Source organism: Euwallacea similis, chromosome 1 (genome assembly GCF_039881205.1).
Source record: "Euwallacea similis isolate ESF13 chromosome 1, ESF131.1, whole genome shotgun sequence".
Lineage (NCBI taxonomy): Eukaryota > Metazoa > Arthropoda > Insecta > Coleoptera > Curculionidae > Euwallacea > Euwallacea similis.
The window spans coordinates 8236260-8262395 of record NC_089609.1 but is presented as its reverse complement, the minus strand read 5'-3'; the positions used below and the strand labels follow the sequence as shown (position 1 = coordinate 8262395).

The window sequence follows — 26136 nt, the reverse complement described above, 5'->3', positions numbered from 1 at the left end:
CTGATCTCATATCATCCATTTCTCTGTTCGCTTATAATTTCCAGGTATTGGCTAAGAAAAATCTTCAAATTGCTGGAATCTCCAATATTTATTGGACATATTATACAGAATAAGCCAATTCCCACTCAACTGATGGCCAGTGAATCATCAATTTAATAACAAACTGAAAAGATTAATCATACCTCATTTACTCACTAAGAGGTTACTTAAAAGCGTCATTGAAATTATACAAGTGAAACTAACACAGACAATCACTGGTAAATTAAATCAATGATGGTCTGTGGAACAAATTATCAAAAAAACCTAGAACATATCTGAAAGCAAGTTTTCCTTCGGAACTCCTTGCGATGGAAATAAATAAGCTGGAACCTCGAAAAGTAACAGAAACTATTGATGAAGAGGCCTTCTGCAGAAGTCCTTGCTAAGTCTAGTTATTTCTTCTTCTGGGCCTTTTCCGCGGCCTTCGTGACTTTACCAGCAGTGTCTTTGAAGTTCACTTGCTTTATCACCCCCACTGCAACGGTTTGACGCATGTCGCGGACAGCGAAACGACCCAAAGGAGGAAACTCCTGCGGTAAAAAAACATTCAGATCGATCCCTACAAACTTAGTGAAAAATACCTGGAAAGATTCCACACACATCGGCTTCGAAGGTACCAAATTTACTATAGCCGCATCGCCAGATTTAATGGACTTGGGATTCTCTTCGGTGGTTTTTCCAGTACGACGGTCGCATTTCTCCTTTATTTCAGCGAATTTGCAAGCGATATGAGCTGTGTGACAATCCAAGACTGGAGTGTATCCATTCGCTATTTGTCCTGGATGGTTCAAAACTATAACCTAAAGGAAAATTACAATCTAACAATAATCTGAACTAACTTGGTTTAGACCTGCAATAGAAATGTGAGTAAAGGTTTTTTTCTCTATTTTTTATTTTTACCATTTTTTCACCTTTTGAATTCTTTTGGTTTTTCATTATTTTAATTTTTTTTATATGTTTTTTAATCATATCATTTTATTTAAGTTTACCTTGAAGATACGAAAGCATTTTTTTGTACCTGTGCCGTAAAATCAGAGGCCCCTTTAGGTGGATTATTTTTCGAATCTCCAGCGACGAAACCACGTCTCAATTCCTTAACTGAAACGTTCTTTACGTTGAATCCGACATTATCACCAGGCACCGCTTCCTGGAGAGCCTCGTGGTGCATTTCCACACTCTTCACCTCAGTAGTTAATCCAACTGGAGCAAAAATAACTACCATTCCGGGTTTCAAAATGCCCGTTTCGACACGCCCGACTGGAACTGTTCCAATTCCACCAATCTTGTAAACATCCTTAAAAAAAAATCTTTGTATATGGAAATAATACATATACATGAGTAAAATCTACCTGTAAAGGCAATCTCAAAGGCTTCTCGGTGGGTCTGGATGGAGGCAAAATGGCATCCAAAGCCTCAATAAGAGTTTTACCCTCAGCTTTGCCCTCTTTTCGTTCAATTGCCCATCCTTTGAACCACGGCATTTTATCGCTGGGTTCCAGCATGTTGTCCCCATGCCACCCGGAAATCGGGACAAACGGAACCGCGGCCGGATTGAAGCCGATTTTCTTGATATATGAAGACACTTCTTTTTTGATTTCTTCGAAACGGGCCTCAGAGTAAGGAGGTTCTGTATTGTCCATCTTGTTTACTCCCACTATCAGTTGCTTCACACCTACATATAAGTATTTCGTGAAATATTATTGCAAAAGGAATAAGAAACTAAATCTAACCTAAAGTAAATGCCAAAAGGGCGTGCTCCCTTGTTTGCCCATTTTTGGAGATCCCTGCCTCAAACTCCCCAGTTCCAGCAGCAACAATCAAAACTGCACAGTCAGCTTGAGAAGTCCCAGTAATCATATTTTTTATAAAATCCCTATGCCCAGGAGCATCGATAATTGTCACGTAATATTTAGCAGTCTCAAACTTCCACAAGGCAATATCAATGGTAATTCCTCGCTCTCTTTCGGCTTTCAGCTTATCCAAGACCCAGGCATACTTGAAGGATCCTTTGCCCATTTCCTGGGCCTCTTTCTCAAATTTCTCAATGGTGCGTTTGTCGATCCCTCCGCATTTGTAGATCAAATGACCGGTGGAGGTGGATTTGCCAGAATCGACATGTCCGATTACGACGATGTTGATGTGAGTTTTCTCTTTACCCATGATGGGAATCAGTGGTTTTCAATCAACTAAAAAGACAAAAGATCTTTGGTAAGAAAATATTTGTATTACTTTTGAACAACCTTATATACTTATACAGGGTGTTTGGGAATTATGGCAAAATCTTTTAACAACATCAACCAAAAGTTTGGGTAGGAAAAAATAAAAATAGTTTTTTTTACTCTATTAAGCATTACTCACTAGTAACTGATAAACGTAAGCATAGGTTGTTATGTTGATGTTTTTTTTTGTTGGTTTCTTGTTGTCAAATAAATCACCGTTAAGTCTATTATTATAAAATATTTATAAACAACTGACTCTAAGCTACGAATAGTAGTGAATAAATGGATAGAATATGCATACGGCGGTATTACCTACAGTTATAAGAATAGGCACTGAAATCGCGCATTCCTTTTTGAAAGTTAGCGATATTTAAATATCAGTTCGATCTTTCAGACCCAAATTAAAGAAAGGTAAGAAAAGCGCAATCCGAACGTTTTATTGACACAACACTTCCTACATAACGATCGTGTCTGTGTTTATCAATAATCGGTGATGAAAAAATGCTTAAAAGAGTAAGAAAAGCTATTTTTATTTGTTCCACGTAAACTGTTGTTTATATGAAAAAATGACAAAAAATAAAGGAAGTAAAGTTAAGGGTTGCTAATTTCTATCCTTCAGTGATATTGGTTAAATAGACAAAAAATAGCCTTCGACTAGCGGATAATATACATATACCAAAATTGAAATATCTAAGTGGAACTATTTAAGAAAAAAAGGAAAACCGATTTTTTCCACCAATTTCAAACTCGAATATCTCGACAGGAAGGACCCAAATTAAGAAATTTCATACGACGATCTTCCCATAAAATAGCTGGTGGGATACCCTGTTAAAAGATTAGACCATCATTTCGGATATTCTGTATATTTAACTATTCCCAATATGTACTGCTGTTCTTATGAAATATTATTACGAATAAATGGCTATAGGTGAAGAATGTTGTTTTTGATTCAAACACTTCCACATTATGATATTAGGCTCATGATATAAAAAAATATAATAAACCCTCTAGAAACGTGATGGATGAGTATTATTGATAAGTATGATAAGTAGATAATGGAAAAATTGTCGTGGATTTTTAAGAGTATACCTATTCTTGATATTGATTTTCATACAGTCTGCAGCTGAGGCTGTGTGTAGACCCAGCCCGGGCCGGGTCGATTATTTCCAGACAGCTTTCGCGACAAACACTGAAGCATTAATGTAGGTCAATGCTTTCAGAGCTAGGCAGGCTACTAGAAAAAAGTAACTAGGAACAAGTTAGCAAAATATTCACACTCTTAAGCTCGTATCTAAGCTAACAGCTATTAAATGTGTAAATAAAGTATATTTGGAGATGAACATCCAAAATAAGTGATGTTTTCACCCTGTAAAGAATTTGAAACTTTCACTATTGGCATTAGAACAATACAATATTCTTCCAGATATTATGTCTCCATCCTTAAAGGCACCTTTGGTGAAATTTAGTTTTTCAAATAGTACTTTAAATTTGTGTTTAGTGTGCAATATTTGAGAAACTGATTGAAAAAGGGAATTTCATCTAGTTATAGGGGGATATGATAGAGTATGACTCAGCACTTCTTGTATCACTTTTAAATTTTGAGCCACCTTGGTTTTGATTATAGTTTATGGTATTTTTGCATTATTTTTCTTGCCTTAACTGTAATGCAGTGGTCAAATTAAATTCATTGTGAAAATCAGTTGGAACTATCAGATTTAATGTAAGACAACCCTATTAAGAGCGCTAAATGAATAATAGATCATATTTGTGCATGTGCTAAAGCATTACATAAAACAGCGCAGAAAAGAAAATTAAAATGTCGATAAAATAAAAATAGGACCAGAGACCGACGCATCTTTGGCGTGCTAAAAGAATTGTTAGATGACTTATTGTATTCGAATTTCTTCGCCTTTGGCAAATATTTAGTCAATGGAGTGACAATACTAGAAAAATTCTCTGTAAATCAGCGATACCAAGAAAGCGTACTAATTATTGTACTTTTTTCGTGACAACGTCTGCTTTCCCATGTTTTACTGCAATATCAGATTTTATGACAACATAGTGGAAACATTGAAGTTGTGGATGACAAAAATGCTATTTCTCGCTTTTGAGGCAAAGCCGCTGTTTTGAGACGTTATAGCACCATATGAAGAAATTCCACATGCTTTTCAAAAGGAGAAATGGCGGTAATAATGTCGTTCACCTGTTATTATTGCAATTCCTTCTTTTCAGATCGTTGCTCCTCCAATTCTCTAGGCTAAAGCTGTCTCAACCACGCTGAAAAGGTGCTATAAAGACAAAGTAAAAGACATTTTTAACACATCGAATGGCACAGTGGCTAACTACCATTCAACATTTTCATCTTATCTTTTCAAGATGGCATCAAATATCTCATTACATCTTTTAATTAAAAAAACACAAATTTTTTCCATGTCTTAATCCAGGAAAGAGCTAAAAAATCTGATCCTCCAAGTGTTATTCACTCGAAAACTGTTAAAAAGTGGAATATCCAAAAATGCGAAAATACACAAGGAGATCCATTTAAATTAAAAAAGTTAAACTTCATTTCTTCTTATGTGTTTGTCCTTTGCTTATATTTTTATTATTATTGGACTCACTAATACCACGAATTACTTTTAAATTAGAATAGAATTTTGCGCAAAGGAAGTCAAATGTAGCGTTAAGTGCGCTTTAAAAATAATTAGAAATGCGTTTTAAGAATTATTTCTTCTCTGTTGAGATAAAATCCTGCAACTTTTTAATTTAAAACTTTTCTGTCTCAAGAATTAAATTGTAGAGATTCTTCTCATATAATTAAACACCCCTACAGAATTTAAAATATCCCGATTAAAAAGCAGAAAGATCAAATAAAGAGAAAATTGCTGCTCATCCGGCACTTGTGGGCCACATAGCGATCTCAAATCCTACTTTCTATTAAAAATATATAATTTCCAACGCCCAGAATTTTCTGAAATTGAATTGAAGTTCTAATTTGAATATTGACGCTAAATAATATTAACTTACTTCAGCGTTCTCCACACATTCAAATGAAGACATTCTCAATGCAAATTTATTGTAAGCTTACATGTAAGCTTGAATACAGCGAACATAAAACCAAAAATTACAGCTACAATATACTTTCTAAAAAAGTAGCTTGAATCTATGTAGCTATTAGTTACCAAAGAAAGTAATTTAGTTAGTAGCTAGTTACTGCCCAGCTATCTATAATGCACAATGAAAAATCGATATTAGACTCTTCCAAAATAACGCAATTAACAGCTAAAATACTTGCACAATAGGATATTATACAGAAAGAAAGTTGCCTTAAATATCTAAGCATGGAGTTCACTGCAAGGCGGACTTGCTATTGCATAAAGCCAAACCGCGCTTCCTTCAATCCCCTTCAAAAAAGTATGACTTGAATGATATTTGGAAATACTTTGGGTTAAAAAAATCTTTGAAATTGGTGAAAAGTGCCCAGATTGTCGAGGACTGTTTCAAAAATTGCACCGGCAAAATGTCAAATGCTGGAAGGGCGTTTGACATTTTTTAATCTGATGAAATATTGAATTTGCAGCATTCCCAAGCGGTTTTAAAGGGTTGAATGCACTTCCAAGATCATAACTGAATTAAAATGATAGCGATATTTTTAATGGAACTGCACTTACCTGTGGAAAATCAGGAAAAGCTCAGAAGATCCGGGGAAATGCTGAACGATCAAAAGCACCGCTGGAGATGAAATGAGTGTGCGTCAATTTGCCCGGAAATGACGTCAAGGAGATTTTCATTGATTTTCTTGAATTTCCATCACTTATGGCTTTCAGACGGATTGAAAATTATAGAAAAAATATTTACGTATTTTTCTTATTCAATTTTGTTAGTAATAATTTACAATTAATTAATAAGCAATAATCATAAAATCAGATAATGCAGCTTGGTCGGAAATACGTCACTGCAATCAATTAATTGATTTTGACGCCCTCTTCTATCGACGCTTGGAACCCTACAGGCGGCAAATTTGAAGCCCAAAATTAACATTCCATAAAATTAGTAAAATTCTGTAACATTATTAAAAGAATTCCATAATGAAAATATATTATAAGAGCGTTTATTTCATAGTGGCATACCGTACAAAAAATGGGATGGTCAAGGGGTGTCGGATCTTAGGAATATCATTACGCTATAAATTTTTCTGATTTTTGAAAATAGATGGCGCTGATCAGACTTGGTCTACCTGATTTATGCATAGATCCCGCTGTTGATTAAATCAACTGACATTGCATTAAATGGCGCAAAACGAAAAAATCCCTTCGAAAATTAACGTTCGCCATTATCAAGAAACGCACAGAATTCTGCCTTTATATGATCCATTTTTCTATTCGTTTATATCATAGTGATACTAACTAAGAAAAAATCTTCAACTTACTGGGATCTCCAATGTTTATTGGACATATTAAACAGAATAAGCCAATTTTCACTCGAATGATGGCGAGTGCATCATCAATTTTACAACAAACTGAAAAGACTAATCATACTTCATTTACTTACTATGAGATCACTTAAAGTTGTTATCAAAATTATATAACGAAAAACAGACAATCACCGGTCAATAAAGTTAATGTTGGTCTGTGGAAAAAATTATCAAAAAAATCTAGAACATATCTGAAAGCAAGTTTTCCTCCGGAACTCCTTGCGATGAAAATAAATAAGCTGGAATCTAAAAAAGTAACAGAATCTATTGATGAAGAGGCCTTCTGCAGAAGTCCTTGCTAAGTCTAGTTATTTCTTCTTCTGGGCCTTTTCCGCGGCCTTCGTGACTTTACCAGCAGTGTCTTTGAAGTTCACTTGCTTTATCACCCCCACTGCAACGGTTTGACGCATGTCGCGGACAGCGAAACGACCCAAAGGAGGAAACTCCTGCGGTAAAAAAACATTCAGATCGATCCCTACAAACTTAGTGAAAAATACCTGGAAAGATTCCACACACATCGGCTTCGAAGGTACCAAATTTACTATAGCCGCATCGCCAGATTTAATGGACTTGGGATTCTCTTCGGTGGTTTTTCCAGTACGACGGTCGCATTTCTCCTTTATTTCAGCGAATTTGCAAGCGATATGAGCTGTGTGACAATCCAAGACTGGAGTGTATCCATTCGCTATTTGTCCTGGATGGTTCAAAACTATAACCTAAAGGAAAATTACAATCTAACAATAATCTGAACTAACTTGGTTTAGACCTGCAATAGAAATGTGAGTAAAGGTTTTTTTCTCTATTTTTTATTTTTACCATTTTTTCACCTTTTGAATTCTTTTGGTTTTTCATTATTTTAATTTTTTTTATATGTTTTTTAATCATATCATTTTATTTAAGTTTACCTTGAAGATACGAAAGCATTTTTTTGTACCTGTGCCGTAAAATCAGAGGCCCCTTTAGGTGGATTATTTTTCGAATCTCCAGCGACAAAACCACGTCTCAATTCCTTAACTGAAACGTTCTTTACGTTGAATCCAACATTATCGCCAGGCACCGCTTCCTGGAGAGCCTCGTGGTGCATCTCCACACTCTTCACCTCAGTAGTTAATCCAACTGGAGCAAAAGTTATGACCATTCCAGGTTTCAAAATACCGGTTTCAATACGACCTACTGGAACTGTTCCAATTCCACCAATCTTATAAACATCCTTAAAAAAACAACTTTTTTATGTGGAAACAATACACACACATGATCAGAAGTTTACCTGTAAAGGTAACCTTAAAGGTTTCTCGGTGGGTCTAGATGGAGGTAGAATGGCGTCAAAAGCCTCAATTAGAGTTTTGCCTTCCGCTTTGCCCTCTTTACGCTCAATTGTCCATCCCTTGAACCACGGCATTTTATCGCTGGCTTCCAGCATGTTGTCCCCATGCCACCCGGAAATCGGGACAAATGGAACCGCGGCCGGATTGAAGCCGATTTTCTTGATATATGAAGACACTTCTTTTTTGATTTCTTCGAAACGGGCCTCAGAGTAAGGAGGTTCTGTATTGTCCATCTTGTTTACTCCCACTATCAGTTGCTTCACACCTACATATAAGTATTTCGTGAAATATTATTGCAAAAGGAATAAGAAACTAAATCTAACCTAAAGTAAATGCCAAAAGGGCGTGCTCCCTTGTTTGCCCATTTTTGGAGATCCCTGCCTCAAACTCCCCAGTTCCAGCAGCAACAATCAAAACTGCACAGTCAGCTTGAGAAGTCCCAGTAATCATATTTTTTATAAAATCCCTATGCCCAGGAGCATCGATAATTGTCACGTAATATTTAGCAGTCTCAAACTTCCACAAGGCAATATCAATGGTAATTCCTCGCTCTCTTTCGGCTTTCAGCTTATCCAAGACCCAGGCATACTTGAAGGATCCTTTGCCCATTTCCTGGGCCTCTTTCTCAAATTTCTCAATGGTGCGTTTGTCGATCCCTCCGCATTTGTAGATCAAATGACCGGTGGAGGTGGATTTGCCAGAATCGACATGTCCGATTACGACGATGTTGATGTGAGTTTTCTCTTTACCCATGATGGGAATCAGTGGTTTTCAATTAACTAAAGAGACAAAAGATCTCGGATAAGAAAATTTTTATTTGTATTACTTTTGAACAATCTTATCCAAGGCGTGCAGAAATAATGTTAAAACACTTTAGGAGGTGATTCTACATATTAAAATAATAAAAAAAGTTCTAGTAAACATAGCCCTAAAATTGCTTTTTAAGGGAGCTAAAACCTTTTAAAGGGGAAACTCTGAAAATGGTTCTCTCGTAATATTTTCGAAACAGTTTGCGCTAAAATTATAATAATAATTATAATAAAATGTAATAAATTATATTAGGAAAGCTTTTTTTGTGTTAATGATTGCAGATTTTAGTCAGTGGCGTCACATACAGAGGTCTCCTGCATAAATGTTGCCCTAACTTTTTGGTTTGTGACATTTATTAATTTTTGAAATCAAATTACGATATCTCTAATATTTTTAAGTAACAACGATTCGCTTATTTCATTTTTAGGATAGACTGTTTTCTAGAAAAATGAATTTTTATAAATTTATGCAGGATTACATGGAAATCGAAATCTACGATTGAAAGAAATAGAGAATGCATTAAGATGAACGGAAGCGATTTCCAACATTTAATGTGAATAAGTAATAAATTCTTAATAATATTAGTCTTGTTCTTGCTGGGTAATAAAGAAATTTTTCTATTACAAAGGTGCCTACATGTTTATTAAGATGCATTTCGATGCCTATTTAATCGTGCATCGGGTTATAAAAATTAATTTCTTTCTGGAAAATGGTGTATCCTAACAAGATGAAATAAGATCTTTTTCACTTAAAAATATTTTAGATTCTGTAATTTGATTTATAAAATTAAGAAATGCCACAAATGAAAAAGTTAGGGCAACATTTACTTAGGAGACTCCCTGTGTATGACGCTCTTGACTAAAATCTGTAATTATTAACACAAAAAAGTTTTGTCGTTTCAACCTATTAAAGAATACCGAATTTCATAATTTTGGTGCAAACCGTTTCCAATCTATTATGAATAACCATCTTCAGAGTTCTCCTTTAAGGGGTTCTAGCCTCTTTAAGACGCAATTTTTGAGGTACGTTTATACGAACTTTTTTCATTATTTTAATCTTTAGAATCGCCTCCTAAAATATTTCATCGTTATTTCCGGACACCCTGTATACTTAACTATTCCCAATATGTAGTGCTGTAATTATGGTATATAATTATGAATGAATGGGTGAATAATATTGTCTTTGATTCAAATAATGCCTGGTACCTTATGATCGTAGAACCGTGATGGCTAAGTATTGTTGATAGATAGGGGACAAATTACCGTGGATTTTTAAGAGCATACCTATTCTTGATATTGATTTTCGCACAGACTGCAGCCTCAGCTGTGTGTAGACCCAGTGCGGGACCGGTCGATTATTCCCAGACGGCTTTTGCGACAAACACTGAGGCGTTAATGTAGGTCAATATATGTTGAAAAATCAATACTAGAATCTTCCAAAAAGCCCAATTAATAACTAAAATACCCACAAAATAGACTAGTTTTATCTAAACACCCAGAAAAAGAATTGTCTCAAATGTCCATGCTCGAAGTTAACTGGAAGCAATATTATCATTTGGGCAAGCATATTATTATTGCACAATGCAAAGCAATTTTTTGAAAATGCGGTTTCAGTATTTAAAAAAAAAAAAGATTTTTGAATGATAATTGGTCAATAGTTTTCGTTAAAGTCTTTCAAATTGGTATGTAAAAACAGGTTGAAAAGGGCGTTTGGCATTTTTTTATCTGAAAAAACATCAAACTCTGGAGCATTCCCAAGCAGTTTTAATGGATTCAATGAATTTCCAAGATCAAAATTTAATTAATTGTGAAATTTCTAATGGAATTGTACTTACCTGTGAAAAATCACGAAAAGCTCAGAAGATCCGCAAAAACGTGAAATGGTCAAAAGCACCGCTGAAGATGAAATGAGTGTGCGTCAATTTGGCTGGATGTGACGTCAAGGAGATTTTCATCGATTTTCTTGAATTCTCATCGCGGATTTCAGACAGACTGATATTGGCAGAAAAATTATGTTCAAGTTTTTCTTATTGAGTTTTGTTAGTAGTAATTTTCATTAAATTATGATAATTGTCACAAATTCGAATAATGAAGTCTGTAATTTGTTTTGCGGCCCTTTTCGACAGGTGCTGGGACACCTGCAGGCGGCATATTTAAAGCCGAAAATTGACATAATAAACATGAATCCCGTGAGCTTTTCACTGAAAGGGTTCTGTAATAAAAATAAATCAAATGAACGCTTCTTGCATTTAATTTTTGTTAGCAGTTTTCAATAAAACAGCTTAAGTTAATAATTCTTAGCGTTTACGCAGAAGCATTCATAATGTAGTCAAATCACAAAATGGAAATGTGCAAGCAAATCTGCGTAGCAGCCATTCCATCGGCTGCAGATGATTATTACTGACAGATGAGGAAAAATTGAGTATGAAGACTTACCAATTAATAGAAATAATTGAAGGAATTAAGTAAAAAATAATATTTGGTTTTGAAATGTCAAACAAACTTCACTCACATTGTACCCACTTCTACGTAAAATGAAATTACATCATAGCATATTCACTCAGGTTCAACGCCATCTCAAGGCCTCACCTCAGAACCTGAAGAATGCAATTTCAATAGCCAAAAATCCACTCTTTTCTTAATAAAATCTTATTTAGGAGTATATCATTAAACTTTTAGTTAGTTTGATTAATAATAAAAACACTATCTGTAATAATAATAAATAAAATTTTACTTTCATTTTCACTTAGATTTAAGTTTAAAATACACATGTAATAAATCTATTGCGGTTTATTAGGAGACCACAAAGGTAAGTAATTTGCCCATGCTTTTAACCCTGGTTCGCCTTTCGCTATCATGGCCAGTTTCTGCGTTTCTTCAGGGCTTAATTTTAGTATTGTATTTAATACTGGGACCAACCGAGTCCTTTCGTCGCCGCTACTTAATGTAACAAACTGAAAGAAATAGAAATCTCAAGGATTAATTTTGAAAAAAATATATAGGTATCACCAATTCAAATGAAAACATAGGGATTGTGCAAGTGGGAGATAGTCGTACAAAGTTTAATGTACCTTCAACAAAGACTAACGAGCTGCCGCGAAGGCAGCGAAACCGATACTAATTTAAGCATCCAAGTAAAGATGACGGCCTGATTGACTTGTCCACTTCATTGGTCTTTGTCGGAAATATATTAAACCTTGTACGGTCCTCCTCTCACTTGCACAACCCTATGTTTTCACTTGAACTGATGCTATCTATATAATAAAGTAGTTTAACAGTTTCTATCGAAGTCCTTTTAGAGGGAGGTAAAAAAATCTCAAATAAGACACATACACAAATAACTTACCTTAATAACTACATTTTTCATATACTCTAAATTCTCCGCGTGTTGTTCTCTTTCAACAGACCTCTGTTGCCTTCTAATTTCTTCTTTAAGCACCTTATTCATCTGAACATGCTTCGCCAAATCCTGCTCCGTATCCGACAACAACGCCGTTAAATGAATTACTTTAGATTCCTGCTCTAGTAACGATTTCTTCAAGTGCACAACCTCATCATCAGACTTGGAATCTAAAAAAAAACGTTAAAGCACAAAAAATTCAGACGAACTTTTTACCTACCCAGCAGTCTTTCCAAGGGGATTGGGTGAACATTGTTCAAAGCAGGATTACTTTCTATACTCTCAGATCCCTCTCCCTCTTCTCGAGGCATGTTGGGATGCACAGGAATGGTCTCTGGGGAAGGAGTTTTCTCAATTCGGCTTTGCAGCTCTATAATTTCTCTATTGTGACGCACTTCTTGTTCTGATAACTGCTGGCGATAGCACTGAGATAAAGTTTCGGCATGAACCTGGAAAGATTTATGATAACGATATGTTAAGAAAAGTAAATAAAAGTACTTTGAGGTTTCGAATGGTCTCTGCTTGCTCATTAAGAGCCTTCTGATGCTTTACACTGAGCTGCTCATTATATATTTTAAGCTCATCCACTTCAGTTTCTAATTCCAGTGAAAGTTTTGTTAAACGGTCTTTCTCAAATGTGAGTTTTTTGTTGTTAATTTCTTGATTTTCCAGTTTTTCACTAGAACAAATCAGTGCCATGATAATATGTTCAATATTGTATGCGATTGGATGGAAATTAGCGTTAATAAACTCAAAACTGGTCTTTGAGGTACTTTAGTCAATAGGAAACAAAATGTAACAATTGGTTTCTCTCAATATCATTTTAGCTGTGATGTTAAGGTGTTTTCTAACTTCTATATCACCCATACACAGTACTTACTTTTTTTAAAATCTCAACTTACCTAACGTGCTTAAGCTCCTCCCTCAGCTTAACAATTTCTTCCCTACATGAACTGAGCTCTTCACTTAATTTCTCTTCCAATCCAAGATCCCGGTTTTGACTTTTCTTCAATACACTCTGCGCACGCACCTTATAAGTCTCGTAATCGCCCTTAATGGCCCCCAACTCATCTTCCCTTAATTTTAGTACATCTTGAGCGTCTCTTAAGTGTTGCTGGGTGCTTGATAATTGGTTCCTCAACTGGTCTCTTTCAGATTTCAAAAGATTAAGCGATTTTTGGTGCTCAGCTATAACTTTCGAGAGCTCAGTTGAAAGTTCTTCATTCTCAGACCGCACAGTTTCCAACAGTTTTGTGACGTCTAGTATTTTAATTTCTTTTTGTTGCACAATATCTTCTAGGTTTGATATAGTTTTCTTGTAGGCGTTTATTTCTTGATTAGTAGAATTGCCTAGTTTTTCTTCTTCTTCAATTCTCTCTTCTAAAGTTTTGTTTTGTTCCCTCAACGCATTTGTGGTGTTTTTCTGAAGATCCAGTTGAGTTTGTAAGTTGCCAATTTCACTGTTCTGCTTCTCAATCTTCAATGTAAGCTCTTTCACGCTTCTTTCATAGTCCTGCATTTCCAAATTAAGTACAGAATTTCTTTTGCTTTCTGTACTGGACTGTTCCAACAGATTTTTGGTTTGTTTGTGACTCTCCTCCTCAATTTTTAACTGACCGGCCTTTTTCTCTATTTCTTCTTCCAGCCTTAAGATTTTACCTTCAGCATCTTTGAGCAATACATTCTTAGCCTCAAGTTCTTTCCTCAAAGTTTTAACTTTGGCTCCAACTTCTTTTTTCCAGTTCTCAACAGTTTGTTTCTCAGTGCTGAGTACATCAATTTCCTTTTTCAAATTGCTAATCGTTTCTTCATTTTCTACTAACAACTGCTTGTCTTTTGATATAGTCTCTGCCACTGAATTCAGCTTAGAGAGGTACTGTTTATTCTCTGTCTTAACCTGGTCTAAAGTATCTTGAAGCTCATCCATTTGGTTTTGAAGACTTTGAATTGTTTTTACATTATGTGATTGCTTCTTCATTAAATCTTCCTTTTCTTTTTCTGATTGTCCAATAATATTCACTTGATCTCTGATTTTTGCTTTTAACTTAATAGCCAAAGTGCGAAGCTTTCCATATCTTTCCTCCCAAGATCCTTCTAGATCTTTCAAGCGACTTGCCTCTTCTGATCTGGAAATAGTGGAAGTGGACATATTCTCACTTTCTGCATAGCTTGTTTCATGTGAAGCTTCTTTTAAATTTGTAATTTCTATCTTCAAATTAGCAATCTCTATGTCTTTAGATGAATCATTATGTATGTTACTTTGCTGTTTCAATGTTTGCAGTTCACTCTGTAGTGCTCTAATAGTTTCTTCCTTTTCACTAATTGAATCTACATTTCGGTTTGCTTGGGACTCATATACCTGTAATTTCTTCTTAATTTCCTCACAGTGTGCTTCAAGTTGAGATATAATTTCTCCTCTCTCCTTCAGGGCTTGATTCATTTGGTTCATTTCAAGAAGAAGCTCAGAATTTTCACGTTTTAGATTTACGTCGTTTTCTGGAGTTGTTGAAGGTACACCTTGAAATTAAATTAATTTTAGATATTAAAACCAGATTTAAGACTGGACAAGTTCATTGAATTTTTAATATAGTTTTTAATGACTGTAAAGAGTATACAAATTTAGCAGAATTATATAGACCTTGTTGATCTGAATTAAACTAATCTACAAACCTTATCAGAACTTTTAATTTAGTGAGATATAAATTTTCAGTGATTGCTTTTATTTTCACCTGTTCAATGAAAATATATTTACCTTCCTCTGCAATTCGAGTACAATTATCAACCTGTATTCTTTTTTGAACACTTTCCAATTCCTCCTTCAAAATGGTAACTTTTTCCTCTAAAATCTTATTAGCTTGGGCTAATCTAAGGATCTCCTCACCAGACTGATCTGCCAGTCTTCTCTCAGTATCCATAGATCTTTTTAGAGCCTCATTCAAGGTATATACTTCCTTTCTACTTAGAATCAAAGCTGCAGATGTCTGTTCAAGCTCCCTATTTCTTTCTACCAGTTGTTTTTGGAATGTCTCACTCAATTTCTTACTTTCTTCAAGAACTTTAATACTTTCAGTTGCTTCTTCAATAATGCTTGTTTTCAAAGCTAATTCTCTGACATATTCATTTAAGCTAATATTTAGGTTATCAATTTCAGTTTTATGGCTTTCTGTAAGAGCATCAATGTTGTTTTGAGTTTTTAGATTTTCCTTTAATTTCCTATTTTCTGCTTCAAATAGGTCAATTTGTATTTTTGTCTCATTTTTCAGTGATTTGTTTTCTTTCTGAAGATCTCTAACTATCATAATAAGATGTTGGCTTGCAGTTAAAAGCTGTTCTTTCCAATCTTTTATCTGTTCTGTGTATGCTTTAAATATCTGTAAGACTTGATTTTTCTCCTGTTTAATTTCTTTGGACATCAGGATGAATTTCTTAAGTTTTGAGTGATACAATGCTACTTTGTCCTTTAGTTTATCATTAATATTCTCCACATCCTTTAACTGCTGATTAAAATTATCATTTTTAAGCTTGAGTTCATTTATTTCCTTAACATGACTATCACAATTTTTATTGCCTTCATTTTTATTACTACTGCTAATAATTTTTTCGGCTTGCAATTCTTGTGATAACTCCAATACCTCATTTTCTTTCATTTTTAAATTACCATTAAGTTTTCTAACTTCCTCTAAACTTACAGCTATTTTTTTCTGTAAATCCTTTACAGCGTCTCCATTGGATTTCTCCAGTTCCAATAATTCTTCTTTTTGTTTTATGTCTAATTTACGAAGCTCTGAAATTTGAAATTCCAGTGTCGACATATCAGAAAGGAGCTGCTCATTCTCGTCTTCAAGTCTCTTTAGTTGTCTATGGTAGGAAGTGTTTTCAGTTTCTAATAATTGTATTCGGTCTAATAATGAATTGTAGCTAATTTCTGAATGTTTGTTTTTTAATTTTAGGTCTTCAATTTGAGTTACTAAAGACAACTTTTCATTTGTTAATGTATCAATTAACTCTGTGGTGGCATCATTTGTAAGTTGTTTGTCCAGTTGTTCCCGCAAATTGTTATTTTCTTCTTGCAGACTTTCCTTGGAAATTTTGGCCTTTTGGGCCAGAGCTATGAGGTTTTTGCATTTTTTGAGTAATTCTTCCCTTGACAAGTCTTCCAAGTTAACTTTTTTACTTTCCTGGGATTCCATCTTTCTTGTTATTAATTGAAATGCCTGAAAAACCGCTTAAAATTATATTTTATTGCCCAAAAAAGTCCATTTTGTGACACATCCTCAGATTTTTACAATTTTTGACATCCAATTAGTAAATAAACTTTCAATTTTTTTGGTTAGCAAACCTGGTTATTAATGTCAATTTTTTAAAATTATTTTCATGTTGGCAGTAAGCGTGTAAGAAGAATCGTTCTAGTTACACCTCCCAACTTAATATTATTAAATTTCTTCCGTTAGTATCTGTGAAATATATTGAATTAGATTATAAGTGCGAAAGAATTTTAACGGTAATTCAAAATCTTCAGTAGACAAAGTCAAATTATGCAACTTCCTGATCTTGATTGATAGATTCAAAAGTAACCCTTCAGGCCTAACGTGCGACGAACCTATTCGAATTCATCAACTGTTCATTAAATGCTACATCGACCGGAATACGTCCATCTTTTGAAAATCAAAACAGTTTCAAGAAGCATGCGCATACACGATAAATTTGACAACCAGCTGACGGCATTGACTGTCACCATCTCATAGGGAAATTTTGTTATGTGTTTGTAAATAGTGACACGACAAAAAAATCAAAACCCTGAGAAAGACGGGTTTGGTTTAATTATTTAATATCAAATAATCGTTTGAAGACATGGCCTCAGATGAGAAATGGTTTACTAGCAAATTGTCTAATTTATCACAGGAAGATCTGCGAATTTCTACTTTAAGTGAGCTGAGAGACCATCTTAAAGCTTTGCCCCATGAAGAAACTTCCAGAATTTCCAACTCTTTACAACTTCCTGTGGTATTTGATTGCTTGAATGACTCCAATTCGTAAGTATAGCAAAGAAAGTGTAAAACCACTATTTTCCAATACCCATAAATCATTAAAATGTCAGTTTAATAACTAAGAAATGGAGATATTTTTACATTAAAAAAAATCCTTTCAGAGAACAGGTGGACTTAGCATGTGAAGTGCTCTCCCTATGTCTTAGCAGTTTACATCTCGGTGAAAGCACCACCAAATATAAAACCTCATTAGAAAGAGCACTTATTCATCCATACCACACAGTCAAACTTATGGCTCTTAAAGAAATTGAAAGGTCAATTTCTAATGAAGAGGCTTTGTGCTCCTTATGTGAACAATCTGCATTGATAAACAATATTGTATTATGCCTAGGAGACAATAATTTAGGAGTGGCAAAAAAGGCTGCTGATATCATAATTGCACTGGGAAACACTGTTCCTGGAGCCAATAAAATCACTAGTAATGAAATGCTGCTGCAACTCGAAAGGGTAATGAGTATAAATGAAGTTGTGCGGCTTAGGGTATATGAGGTATAAAATAATCCAACATGGTTTTCTTTGTCTTTGATTAATATTCTTGGCCAGATTATCATAACAGTTTCAGCAGAATCTACCTATAGCTTCAACACATTTAAATCTGCGGGTCTAATTTCAAAAATTATTGATGAGCTTGGGAGCAATGATGTGTTATTTAAAATGAATATTATAGAAATTTTGTCCCAGTTTGTTAAAAGTGAACATGGGTATATGTTTTTGGATCAAATTGGGGTTTTAAACAAGATATTTTCTTGGATAAATGAAGATGAACTTACCATGCAATTATGTCAGCCTGGTAAAGTCTTTTACTATGTATTAACTTTACCTTAGAATTTAAATTTTATGCTCTTTAGGAATTTTAAAATTCTTTGGTCATGTGGGGCATCTAAAACCTAGAGAATTGTTGGCAAAGCATCCAATAGTGTTTGATCATTTATTTTCCAACATTGAAAGCAGTGATTTGACTCTTATTGGAGTTTCACTAGATGTGATTGGGTATATTGGTCAAACTTGTCAAGGAAAAATTGCTTTAGATTCTACTGGTAATTACTCTGTGATTTTTGGTTAAGCCAAATCAGCCCAAAAATTGTAGGAACCAAAATGGAGGGAATTATAAGAACCATTTCAAAACTTCTACCATCTCTGCCTACAGAAACACGAATTCGTGCTCTGAATTGTATAGAAAATCTCTTATGTGATAGTAGACTTGATATAATGCAAATAACAGAAAAATGGTTCAGACTCCTAGGGGCAGAGCCCATGGAAATTATTACTAAATATGCCAAAAATCCTTTTTCAGAGCTGCGTCTAGCAGGATTGGGGGTTTTAAACGCTATTTCTGGGCAGATTTGGGGACAAGAAGCCATTAAAAATACTCCAGGTATTTAATGTTTAGCAGTTGTTATGAGTGATGCAGGGAGATTTCTTTTTTAGGTTTAGTTGAATTTTTGCTTGACCGAAGCATTGAAACTATAAAAGATTGTAAAGAAGCCAAATATGAAATTGTTAAATTGTTATCACAAGGGCAAGTTTTTGATCGCAGCACTCAAGAAAGGTTCGAAGCGTTCATCAAGGAAGGGCCTTTTTATGTTCATGCAGTGACTGAAGTTGCTATAGAAGGGGATTAGTTTTTAATGATTTAAATTCATTATATATGTTGTCACAGCTTGGAGTACTTTAATACATCTTTTTTTTATTGCAAATCAAGAGATTCTTCTTAGATACAATTAAGTCTTCTAAGTAGAAATCAAAATTCTTCCCACAAAACCAGCAATATATCTCCTTATTCCGCTTTCTGTTCTTTTTAGGTGCTTCCTAATGCATTAACATAAGCGTTAGTGCAGAGAACATGTTTTGTTCGCGGTTTTACTTTAAATATTTCGTTAAAGCGTTAAAACAATCAAAGTGTAGTTAAATTTGTTTATACGTTCTGAAATTACAATACATTGAAAGAGATTCAATATATCGACTCGTTTCGAGACACAAGCAATTTTTAAACCACTAGTTTTACGATTGATTTTATTTGGTATTTTTTGTTACGGAAACAGAACTTGACTAAATTGAGCGCATTTAAATTGACCCGTGGTTTTAAAATAACACGTCACAATGTGCGACGCTTTGGGTTAAGCAGGCTTTGGAAACAAAAGAATAACGCGTTGATTGTCAGTATTAATGGCATCTTCGCGTTTCTTTTCGTTTTACTCACGTAATTTATCAAATTCCACTGAAAATACGTACAAAATTTAGTAAAAATTTGTGCAGAATTGAAGATTAATTAAACAGAAACATAATGATTGTCCGGGATTGTATCCGGTTAAAAACAGGTAAACATTTATTTACCACATTTTTATCAGAATGTGTAAAGATTGTTTTAAATCAAGTAAAAAATGATAAAATTTACTATTTGGTTAATCCGATTCCCCAAATGTTTTAATATCTGCGCATTTTTCTCAAATAAATAAATCTAAAATTGAGTAAATATAAAAATGAAATCAAACTGACCTCCGAGTCTCTTTTTTTCATACTTGTAAAATCTCAGTTTTCAGTACCCAACCATTATGATCCTTACTTTTTTTGGTACGTTAAAGGACTGAAAATGTTGTTCTCCCCTTTTGCTGCTCTGAAACAGAGATATTTAATTATTCGAAAAGGCAGGGAAGTTTCAAAAGAGCGAAAGAATGTAATCGTTAAATCGTAATGCGTTTTGATCTAAAATAGCAAGTCTAAAGAAAGTAGCTCTAATCAAAAAAGATCATCTTTACGGAAGAAAATAGAATACAATCTACATATTGCGAATTTTCCACCCCATTGCTCCAGCTCCCTCATTAAATAACTTTCACACAAACGTTACGAAAAAGGCCCAAACGTTTCTTTTTCGAATCAGTATTTCGCAAAATTTACAGAAATGAAAAATAAATTATTGCTAATAATTGAGTAAACAATGTAGAATTTTAGTCAAGTTAGAATACATGTTTAACATTTGGACGATCATTTTCTAGACTCTCTTTACAGAAACATGTATCGTTGAGAGATAGTTATTTCCAACACGAACAAAGATTTTTATTAAACAGAATTATAAAAGTCAGAGTCAAGGTGCATTACTTGCTTATTTCTTGATCTCTTTAATCATAATAACAATAATAGAGCAATTAATTATTTTAACAATTAACACTAATTAAGATCGATTTTGGCTTCATCTGTCTCATCAAATCGCAATCTTTCCACTGAGCCAAATATGAGAAAAACTACTGTTGCTATTACATAAAGTCCTGCTGTTATGTAGAAAACGATTTGCCACTGTTCCAGAGTCTGGAAATTAGTTTATTTTAGGAAGTAAAATTCCAATATGACCAAATAATGACCTACCGGATTTTCGGAAGAAACTATATACCCTGCAACTGTAGGGCTCAACATTCCTGCTATCGAGCCCCATGTTATCCCGAAACCATACACCACACTACTCCATTGACGTGTTAGATCCAATGGAAGAGAGCTAAAATAACAATTCCAACTAAATGAAAGTATAGGTTCAAAAAATTAAAAATTAACGTATAAATATTAAAATGTATAAAAAAGACGTTATGAAAGCAATATGTAGAGCGTGTATTTTTTCCGATGATTTGTGAAGAGATCTGGGAAATTAGTAGAATTATGAAGTCGGTTAAATGAGGAAAACGATTGCTGTTTTAGGGGACCAAATTAAAATCACTTTTTTTGCAAAAATGTACGGTTTACTAAATTCAATTTAAATACACACATTGAAATTATCACTTTCTTTCGCTTTGCTATTATGAACAAATTCCACCCTTACCTTAAAACCGCCATAGTAAGACTGTTCCAGCTTACAGTCATGACTAAACAAAAGACTGTTCCTGAAATGTCATTCCAATACACGGCTCCCAATAGGAAAACAGCCTGAAGCAAATAACCACTAACCATATACGTTTTTCTAAGGATAATTTCAGTTGTCCATCCTTTCTTGATAATTACGTCAGCAAGTGGCGCTACTACCCCCAGAAATATGATAAGACAGATGTAGGGCAATGCAGATAACACACCGGTCTGAGATATCTCAAAATCATATATATCTGAAAAATTTACGAAAGAAAGTCATTAAGTCAGCTTAATCTAATTTAGAATGAATCTCCGAATACTCTGAACATCAGATGTCCTCATGTTCTCTAATTCGTAAAGGGAGTAGTTGCAGGGAATGAGGTATTTTTATGTTAATGAACCGTTTTTTGCCATGACACACTTTTTTACTATTGACTTTCATTTGTACGAAATTAACAACTTTAAAAAAAGCCAGTTGCACCACTGTATTCTACAGAAACAAATCTATAAGAAGACTTTTTAAATTTTTTGTTACTTCAGGCTAGTTAATTTTAAATCTGAATGATCGGGGTTTCCCGGCCGCTCGGGTCGTCTGGTCATCAAGGCCTGTCTGGGAAACCCCGGGTGTTCTCCCTCTAATGTATAAATAAGGCGCAGTAACAGTAGTCGATTGTGACACAAGTGTCATTATAAATTCAGGTAAATTTTAAGCATTGGGGCGTATTTTCGGTGTAGCAAGGAGATATTCACTTACTTTTAAAACGCGTTTAAACTGGTTGTGAACCATGATTATGAATCACGTTTTCGTGGGATACGCCTCATTGAATAGTATTAACGTTAGTGAAAGAGGAATTGAAACGAATTGATATGAAAGATATTATGATCGTGAATTTGAGTATCAAACGTGTTAAATATTTTTTGCCTGACTCAGTCGTGGAGTGGTCATCAATGTGAATGGGTGCGCATAAGTGACTCCGAAACTTAAAAACTTTTTAAGTATTATAGAAATAAACCTTCGTTAAGGAACTATAAATGAGGGATATAAAAGAGGGGAAGCTTGTACTGCAGGAGCCAGTAAAATTGCAGAAGCATTAAATTTGCCAAATTTTACAGCCGCTCATGTAAATAATACATTTAAAAATTCACGGAGCTCGTATGCTCAAGAGCTAAAAAAAAATAAATGGAAGTGCAAAAAGTGATGTTTCTATTGAAGATGTACATACATATATGCGCCAAAAATTGTATTGTGTTCTGATATGCGAAGCAAGTTCTTAAAGTCATCTGGGTCTTGTCCTTGTAATCCTTTGGTAATGAATTGCGTAGCTCCGGATATGTTTCGCTTTGCAATCCACTTCCTCACCCACCATCTACGCTGTCTTCTGTGTTTTTGAATGTTTTCAATGGTACCATGATGTGATAAAAGATAATGTCTTAAGGTCTGGCACATCACTACACTAGCTTCTAGCACACTTCTAGGGGAAGCCATGTTCACTACTGACCAAATTCACGACCCGTGCAAATGGTTTAAAATTCGTGGAATATTTTCTTATTTAACGGATGGCAATTTAATATTTTCGTGCCCCACGAAAGAATGATTCACGATCGTGGTTCACCACCCGTGTCAACACGGCTTTAAGTATCTGAGGCGTCTGTTCACGTTGAAGCGTGCAAAGAAACGGTCGAATTTCTAATAGAGCTAGATTTAGATGATTTATTTTACCTCTGATTATAGAAACTCAGACGTTTTAGAGAAACACAAGGTATATTTGCCGATATTTAATAGAAACATACTAATACTATAATATGTAAAGTAGTTGGAAGAAATCGAAAATTGATTATATGAAACTATAATTAGGAGAAATATATGATAATTCGAGATTTATTTCTGTATTAAAATAAATTATTTTCATCTATTAATCTACAAAATTTCAGATGATCCTAGCTTTCGTTAAATAACCTTGTATAACGGGGCTTATCCCCTAGGGAGATTTGCTCCAATTTCTTCATTGGAGATGGTAGCCTTCATTATACCCTCGTACTACTATTATTTTCTATGCTTGGAAAGTTGACTATTTTTTAACTTTGAGCATAGAGTTGGTAAGTTAATTTGTTGACTTACCATCATAAAACATTGGTATCAGCGACACAATGGTATGAAATCCCCATAAGTCACAAAATATGATTACATTGAAAGCCCAGACTGAACCGGAAGCTAAAAATTTTTTCCATGGTACTGGGTTTCTGGTGGTCGTATCGAAGCTTTTCAATGAATCTTGGATATAATGCAGTTCCTTTTTTGATATGTATTTGTTGCTTGCGGGGCTATCCGCAGCAAAAAGCCACCAAAAAAATAACCATATTATTCCACAACCTCCTGGAATCAAAGTTTGTTTTCCAAACCATCCAAAAATCGTAGCAACTTATATAGTGGTACCTACCAGGGAACCAAAACAGAGTTCGCCAACCTGCCACTTCTGCCAGATATCCAAAAAATAACAGCGCGAAAATAGTCCCTGCATAATTACCTGCATGAATCATGCTGGTGGCTCTAGTTTTTTCATTAGGAGGAATCCAGGATGATAGCAAAATGTAGAGACTTGGAAATGTTACGCCCTATCAAACTTAAGATGAACAAATTTGTGTTTTAATCTTTAGATTTACGTAAGTATTAATCTTTTGATTAATTGAATGTTTAACAACCTGATATTAGCTGTTTCACAATATTCACTAAAAATGCATCAAAAATCTATTCTACACAAAAAGATTGGTTTGCAATGTGAAAACATATCAGATTTGAAGGCAGCCAGGATCCATGAGTGCCATTTTTCAAAAGGTCTCATGAAGCATGAAATGTAATTTTAGGAACAAAATATGCCAATTCTATTTCAGCTTTACGGTCCAATAGTGGCGACTTCTAAGGTATTTAAGGTTTTTAAGGATACAATACACTTAATATCATTTTTAGGTTTTCTCAATGTAAAATACATCAAATTTTAAAGTATACATAGGATTCAAGATGGTTGCGATACTAAAATTGTTTAAAATTTTCGCGTTTTCTGAGCAATTACTAACCTCTAGTAAACCAATGCAAACTCTGGAGGCTAGCAAAGCATATGCACTCCATTCAGCCAACCAAGGACCGACCAACGTTATGGTAGAAGTACCAGCTACAGTCAAGCCAAATGCTGCTTTCCCTCCGGTAAAACGCGCCAAAATTCCACCTATTATGGGTGTTACCGTGAAACCATAAAAAAAGGCACTGAGAAGGTACCCCTCAACTCCGCTCCAATCAAGTTCTGGACCCTACAATTCAAAGATTCTTGGAATACACACTTATTTATATTTATTTGAATTATCATATCCATATGAAAGTACTTACATACAGTGTGGAAGTTTTGGATGGAACAGTTCATATAACTAATATGCCAAACATATGCGGCCAAAATCCTCGGACATGTCGATTTTTATTTTTTCTTGCGGTTTTTTTTATGCTAAATTCATGTGTACATGGTATCAGGTACAAAAATCATGTACGATTACCAACTTTGTTTTTTCAAATGGAAACACCAATTGTTTATTTCATTTTTGAACTCTACGCAAAATTTTAAATGTGTTTCATGTACGAAGTCCTATACCTAAACGCAACAGGTCTCGAGAAATTTACGATTGAACATATCAAAAACTGAAACTTTTAAATTGTTTTAAAATTTCTTTGGTTCTGAAAAGGACCGATTTAATACAAAAAAGCACCTCTTCATTACCACGTTGATGTTAGGGCTTATTTAAATGACATTTTTCCTGAATGCTGGATTGGGAGACGATGGATAATTGAATGGCCGGCACGATCACCTGATCTCACGCCTTTAGATTACTTTCTATGGGGTTATCTTAAGAGTAATGCATGCTTTAACCAATCAGTAACTATTAAAACCTTGAAAGAAAGAATCCGTAATGAAATAAAAACAATTACCCCAGTAATGCATCAAAATGTCAAATAGGAGTTTATTCATCGTCTTGCTTACTATCAAGAAATAGGTAGGATCTAATTTGAGAATTTAATAATAATTACTAGTTGTTTTATTTTGTATTCAATGGGTTCTTTTCAGGACTAAAGAAATTTTAAAAGAAATCAAAAGTTTTAATTTTTGATATGTTCAATCCTAAATTTCTCGAGACCTGTTGAGTTTTGATATAGGACGTGGTACATGAAACACACTTAGAATTTTACGTAGAATTCAAAAATGAGATAAAAAATAGGTATTTCTATTTGAAAAAACAAAATTGGTGGTCGTACCTGATTTTTAGACTATCCTGTATACATGAATTTACCATAAAAAAAAACCGCAAGAAAAAATAAAAATCGACGTACCCGAGGATTTTGGCCGCATATGTTTGGCATCTTAGCTATATGGACTGTTCCATCCAAAACTGCCACACTGTATATAAATAATATTGCAAACATTATTATTACTTACTATATTTATTTTGGTACCATTTGCCAGCACTTCATATCGATTCTGCCTTACTGCTACAATTACCATGCTTAAATTTATTCTGCACATATACAGCGTGAAAGCACCCATAAACATTTGAAATATTAACACGTGTCTTGTCTGCTTCCATATTTTCCAGGACATTTTAAATTTCGTTACTTTCTTTAATTTTTTGTTTTGATGCACTAATCAACTATACGTAAGGTTCTGTTAATTCATATTTTCAGACGAAATAGCCCAATAAAATTAACTATATTATAAATTTGAGAGCCCATCATAAAAGTGTATTAACAAATAGTCCCTACTTCTACAGTATTATGTGTCAACAATGGTTAATTCCTCTGATTATTTGTGATGTAATAAAGCTTATCTACTGGTGTGGATTCCTTCTGAGGTTTTTTTTTATTTAGCGACAAAATTTCCTTTTTGCTTCTATAATTATATTCACTTAAAATTTAATAGTTAAGTGCGTTGAAGAATTTAGACAGACATTTTAATTTTTGA

The 26136-nt window shown here is 34.3% G+C and overlaps 5 protein-coding genes across 5 annotated transcripts; 1 reads left to right on the top strand and 4 right to left on the bottom strand.

Moving 5' to 3' along the window:
- Positions 1-69: 69 nt before the first annotated feature.
- On the bottom strand, positions 70-2225 carry LOC136408212 (elongation factor 1-alpha-like). Its single transcript, XM_066389092.1, has 5 exons — positions 1770-2225; positions 1389-1711; positions 1058-1333; positions 621-839; positions 70-569 (listed from the first exon to the last, which is right to left on the bottom strand). The coding sequence occupies exons 1-5, from the start codon at positions 2197-2199 to the stop codon at positions 432-434; spliced, it is 1386 nt and encodes a 461-aa protein (XP_066245189.1). The 5' UTR covers positions 2200-2225; the 3' UTR covers positions 70-431.
- Positions 2226-6680: 4455 nt separating this feature from the next.
- LOC136408222 (elongation factor 1-alpha-like) lies at positions 6681-8832 on the bottom strand. Its single transcript, XM_066389102.1, has 5 exons — positions 8378-8832; positions 7997-8319; positions 7664-7939; positions 7227-7445; positions 6681-7175 (listed from the first exon to the last, which is right to left on the bottom strand). The coding sequence occupies exons 1-5, from the start codon at positions 8805-8807 to the stop codon at positions 7038-7040; spliced, it is 1386 nt and encodes a 461-aa protein (XP_066245199.1). The 5' UTR covers positions 8808-8832; the 3' UTR covers positions 6681-7037.
- A 2770-nt stretch (positions 8833-11602) lies between these two features.
- Positions 11603-16559, bottom strand: LOC136419248 (GRIP and coiled-coil domain-containing protein 2-like). Its single transcript, XM_066405462.1, has 6 exons — positions 15016-16559; positions 13166-14780; positions 12762-12942; positions 12484-12712; positions 12210-12433; positions 11603-11817 (listed from the first exon to the last, which is right to left on the bottom strand). Exons 1-6 carry the CDS (start codon positions 16451-16453, stop codon positions 11644-11646), a joined length of 3861 nt encoding a protein of 1286 aa, XP_066261559.1. The 5' UTR covers positions 16454-16559; the 3' UTR covers positions 11603-11643.
- A 465-nt stretch (positions 16560-17024) lies between these two features.
- On the top strand, positions 17025-19012 carry LOC136410303 (26S proteasome non-ATPase regulatory subunit 5). The gene is made up of 6 exons (XM_066392395.1): positions 17025-17296; positions 17413-17800; positions 17855-18101; positions 18160-18348; positions 18399-18686; positions 18740-19012. The coding sequence occupies exons 1-6, from the start codon at positions 17115-17117 to the stop codon at positions 18931-18933; spliced, it is 1488 nt and encodes a 495-aa protein (XP_066248492.1). The 5' UTR covers positions 17025-17114; the 3' UTR covers positions 18934-19012.
- A 1464-nt stretch (positions 19013-20476) lies between these two features.
- On the bottom strand, positions 20477-25800 carry LOC136411721 (uncharacterized transporter slc-17.2-like). The gene is made up of 7 exons (XM_066394431.1): positions 25615-25800; positions 24212-24442; positions 23578-23752; positions 23259-23513; positions 21117-21393; positions 20672-20798; positions 20477-20614 (listed from the first exon to the last, which is right to left on the bottom strand). The coding sequence occupies exons 1-7, from the start codon at positions 25774-25776 to the stop codon at positions 20477-20479; spliced, it is 1365 nt and encodes a 454-aa protein (XP_066250528.1). The 5' UTR covers positions 25777-25800.
- Positions 25801-26136: the final 336 nt, after the last annotated feature.

Coding starts and splice junctions, on each gene's coding strand:
- LOC136408212 (XM_066389092.1), bottom strand. CDS start 2,199: ATGGGTAAAGAGAAAACTCACATCAACATCGTCGTAATCGGACATGTC. Junction 1,712..1,769: donor CCTTTTGGCATTTACTTTAG/GTTAGATTTAGT, acceptor ACTTATATGTAG/GTGTGAAGCAACTGATAGTG. Junction 840..1,057: donor CCTCTGATTTTACGGCACAG/GTACAAAAAAAT, acceptor ATTTTCCTTTAG/GTTATAGTTTTGAACCATCC.
- LOC136408222 (XM_066389102.1), bottom strand. CDS start 8,807: ATGGGTAAAGAGAAAACTCACATCAACATCGTCGTAATCGGACATGTC. Junction 8,320..8,377: donor CCTTTTGGCATTTACTTTAG/GTTAGATTTAGT, acceptor ACTTATATGTAG/GTGTGAAGCAACTGATAGTG. Junction 7,446..7,663: donor CCTCTGATTTTACGGCACAG/GTACAAAAAAAT, acceptor ATTTTCCTTTAG/GTTATAGTTTTGAACCATCC.
- LOC136419248 (XM_066405462.1), bottom strand. CDS start 16,453: ATGGAATCCCAGGAAAGTAAAAAAGTTAACTTGGAAGACTTGTCAAGG. Junction 14,781..15,015: donor TACTCGAATTGCAGAGGAAG/GTAAATATATTT, acceptor TTTAATTTCAAG/GTGTACCTTCAACAACTCCA. Junction 12,943..13,165: donor GAGGAGCTTAAGCACGTTAG/GTAAGTTGAGAT, acceptor GATTTGTTCTAG/TGAAAAACTGGAAAATCAAG.
- LOC136410303 (XM_066392395.1), top strand. CDS start 17,115: ATGGCCTCAGATGAGAAATGGTTTACTAGCAAATTGTCTAATTTATCA. Junction 17,297..17,412: donor TGCTTGAATGACTCCAATTC/GTAAGTATAGCA, acceptor AAATCCTTTCAG/AGAACAGGTGGACTTAGCAT. Junction 17,801..17,854: donor TGCGGCTTAGGGTATATGAG/GTATAAAATAAT, acceptor ATTCTTGGCCAG/ATTATCATAACAGTTTCAGC.
- LOC136411721 (XM_066394431.1), bottom strand. CDS start 25,776: ATGTCCTGGAAAATATGGAAGCAGACAAGACACGTGTTAATATTTCAA. Junction 23,753..24,211: donor TTTGCATTGGTTTACTAGAG/GTTAGTAATTGC, acceptor TAAGTTTGATAG/GGCGTAACATTTCCAAGTCT. Junction 20,799..21,116: donor CTTACTATGGCGGTTTTAAG/GTAAGGGTGGAA, acceptor TTGTTATTTTAG/CTCTCTTCCATTGGATCTAA.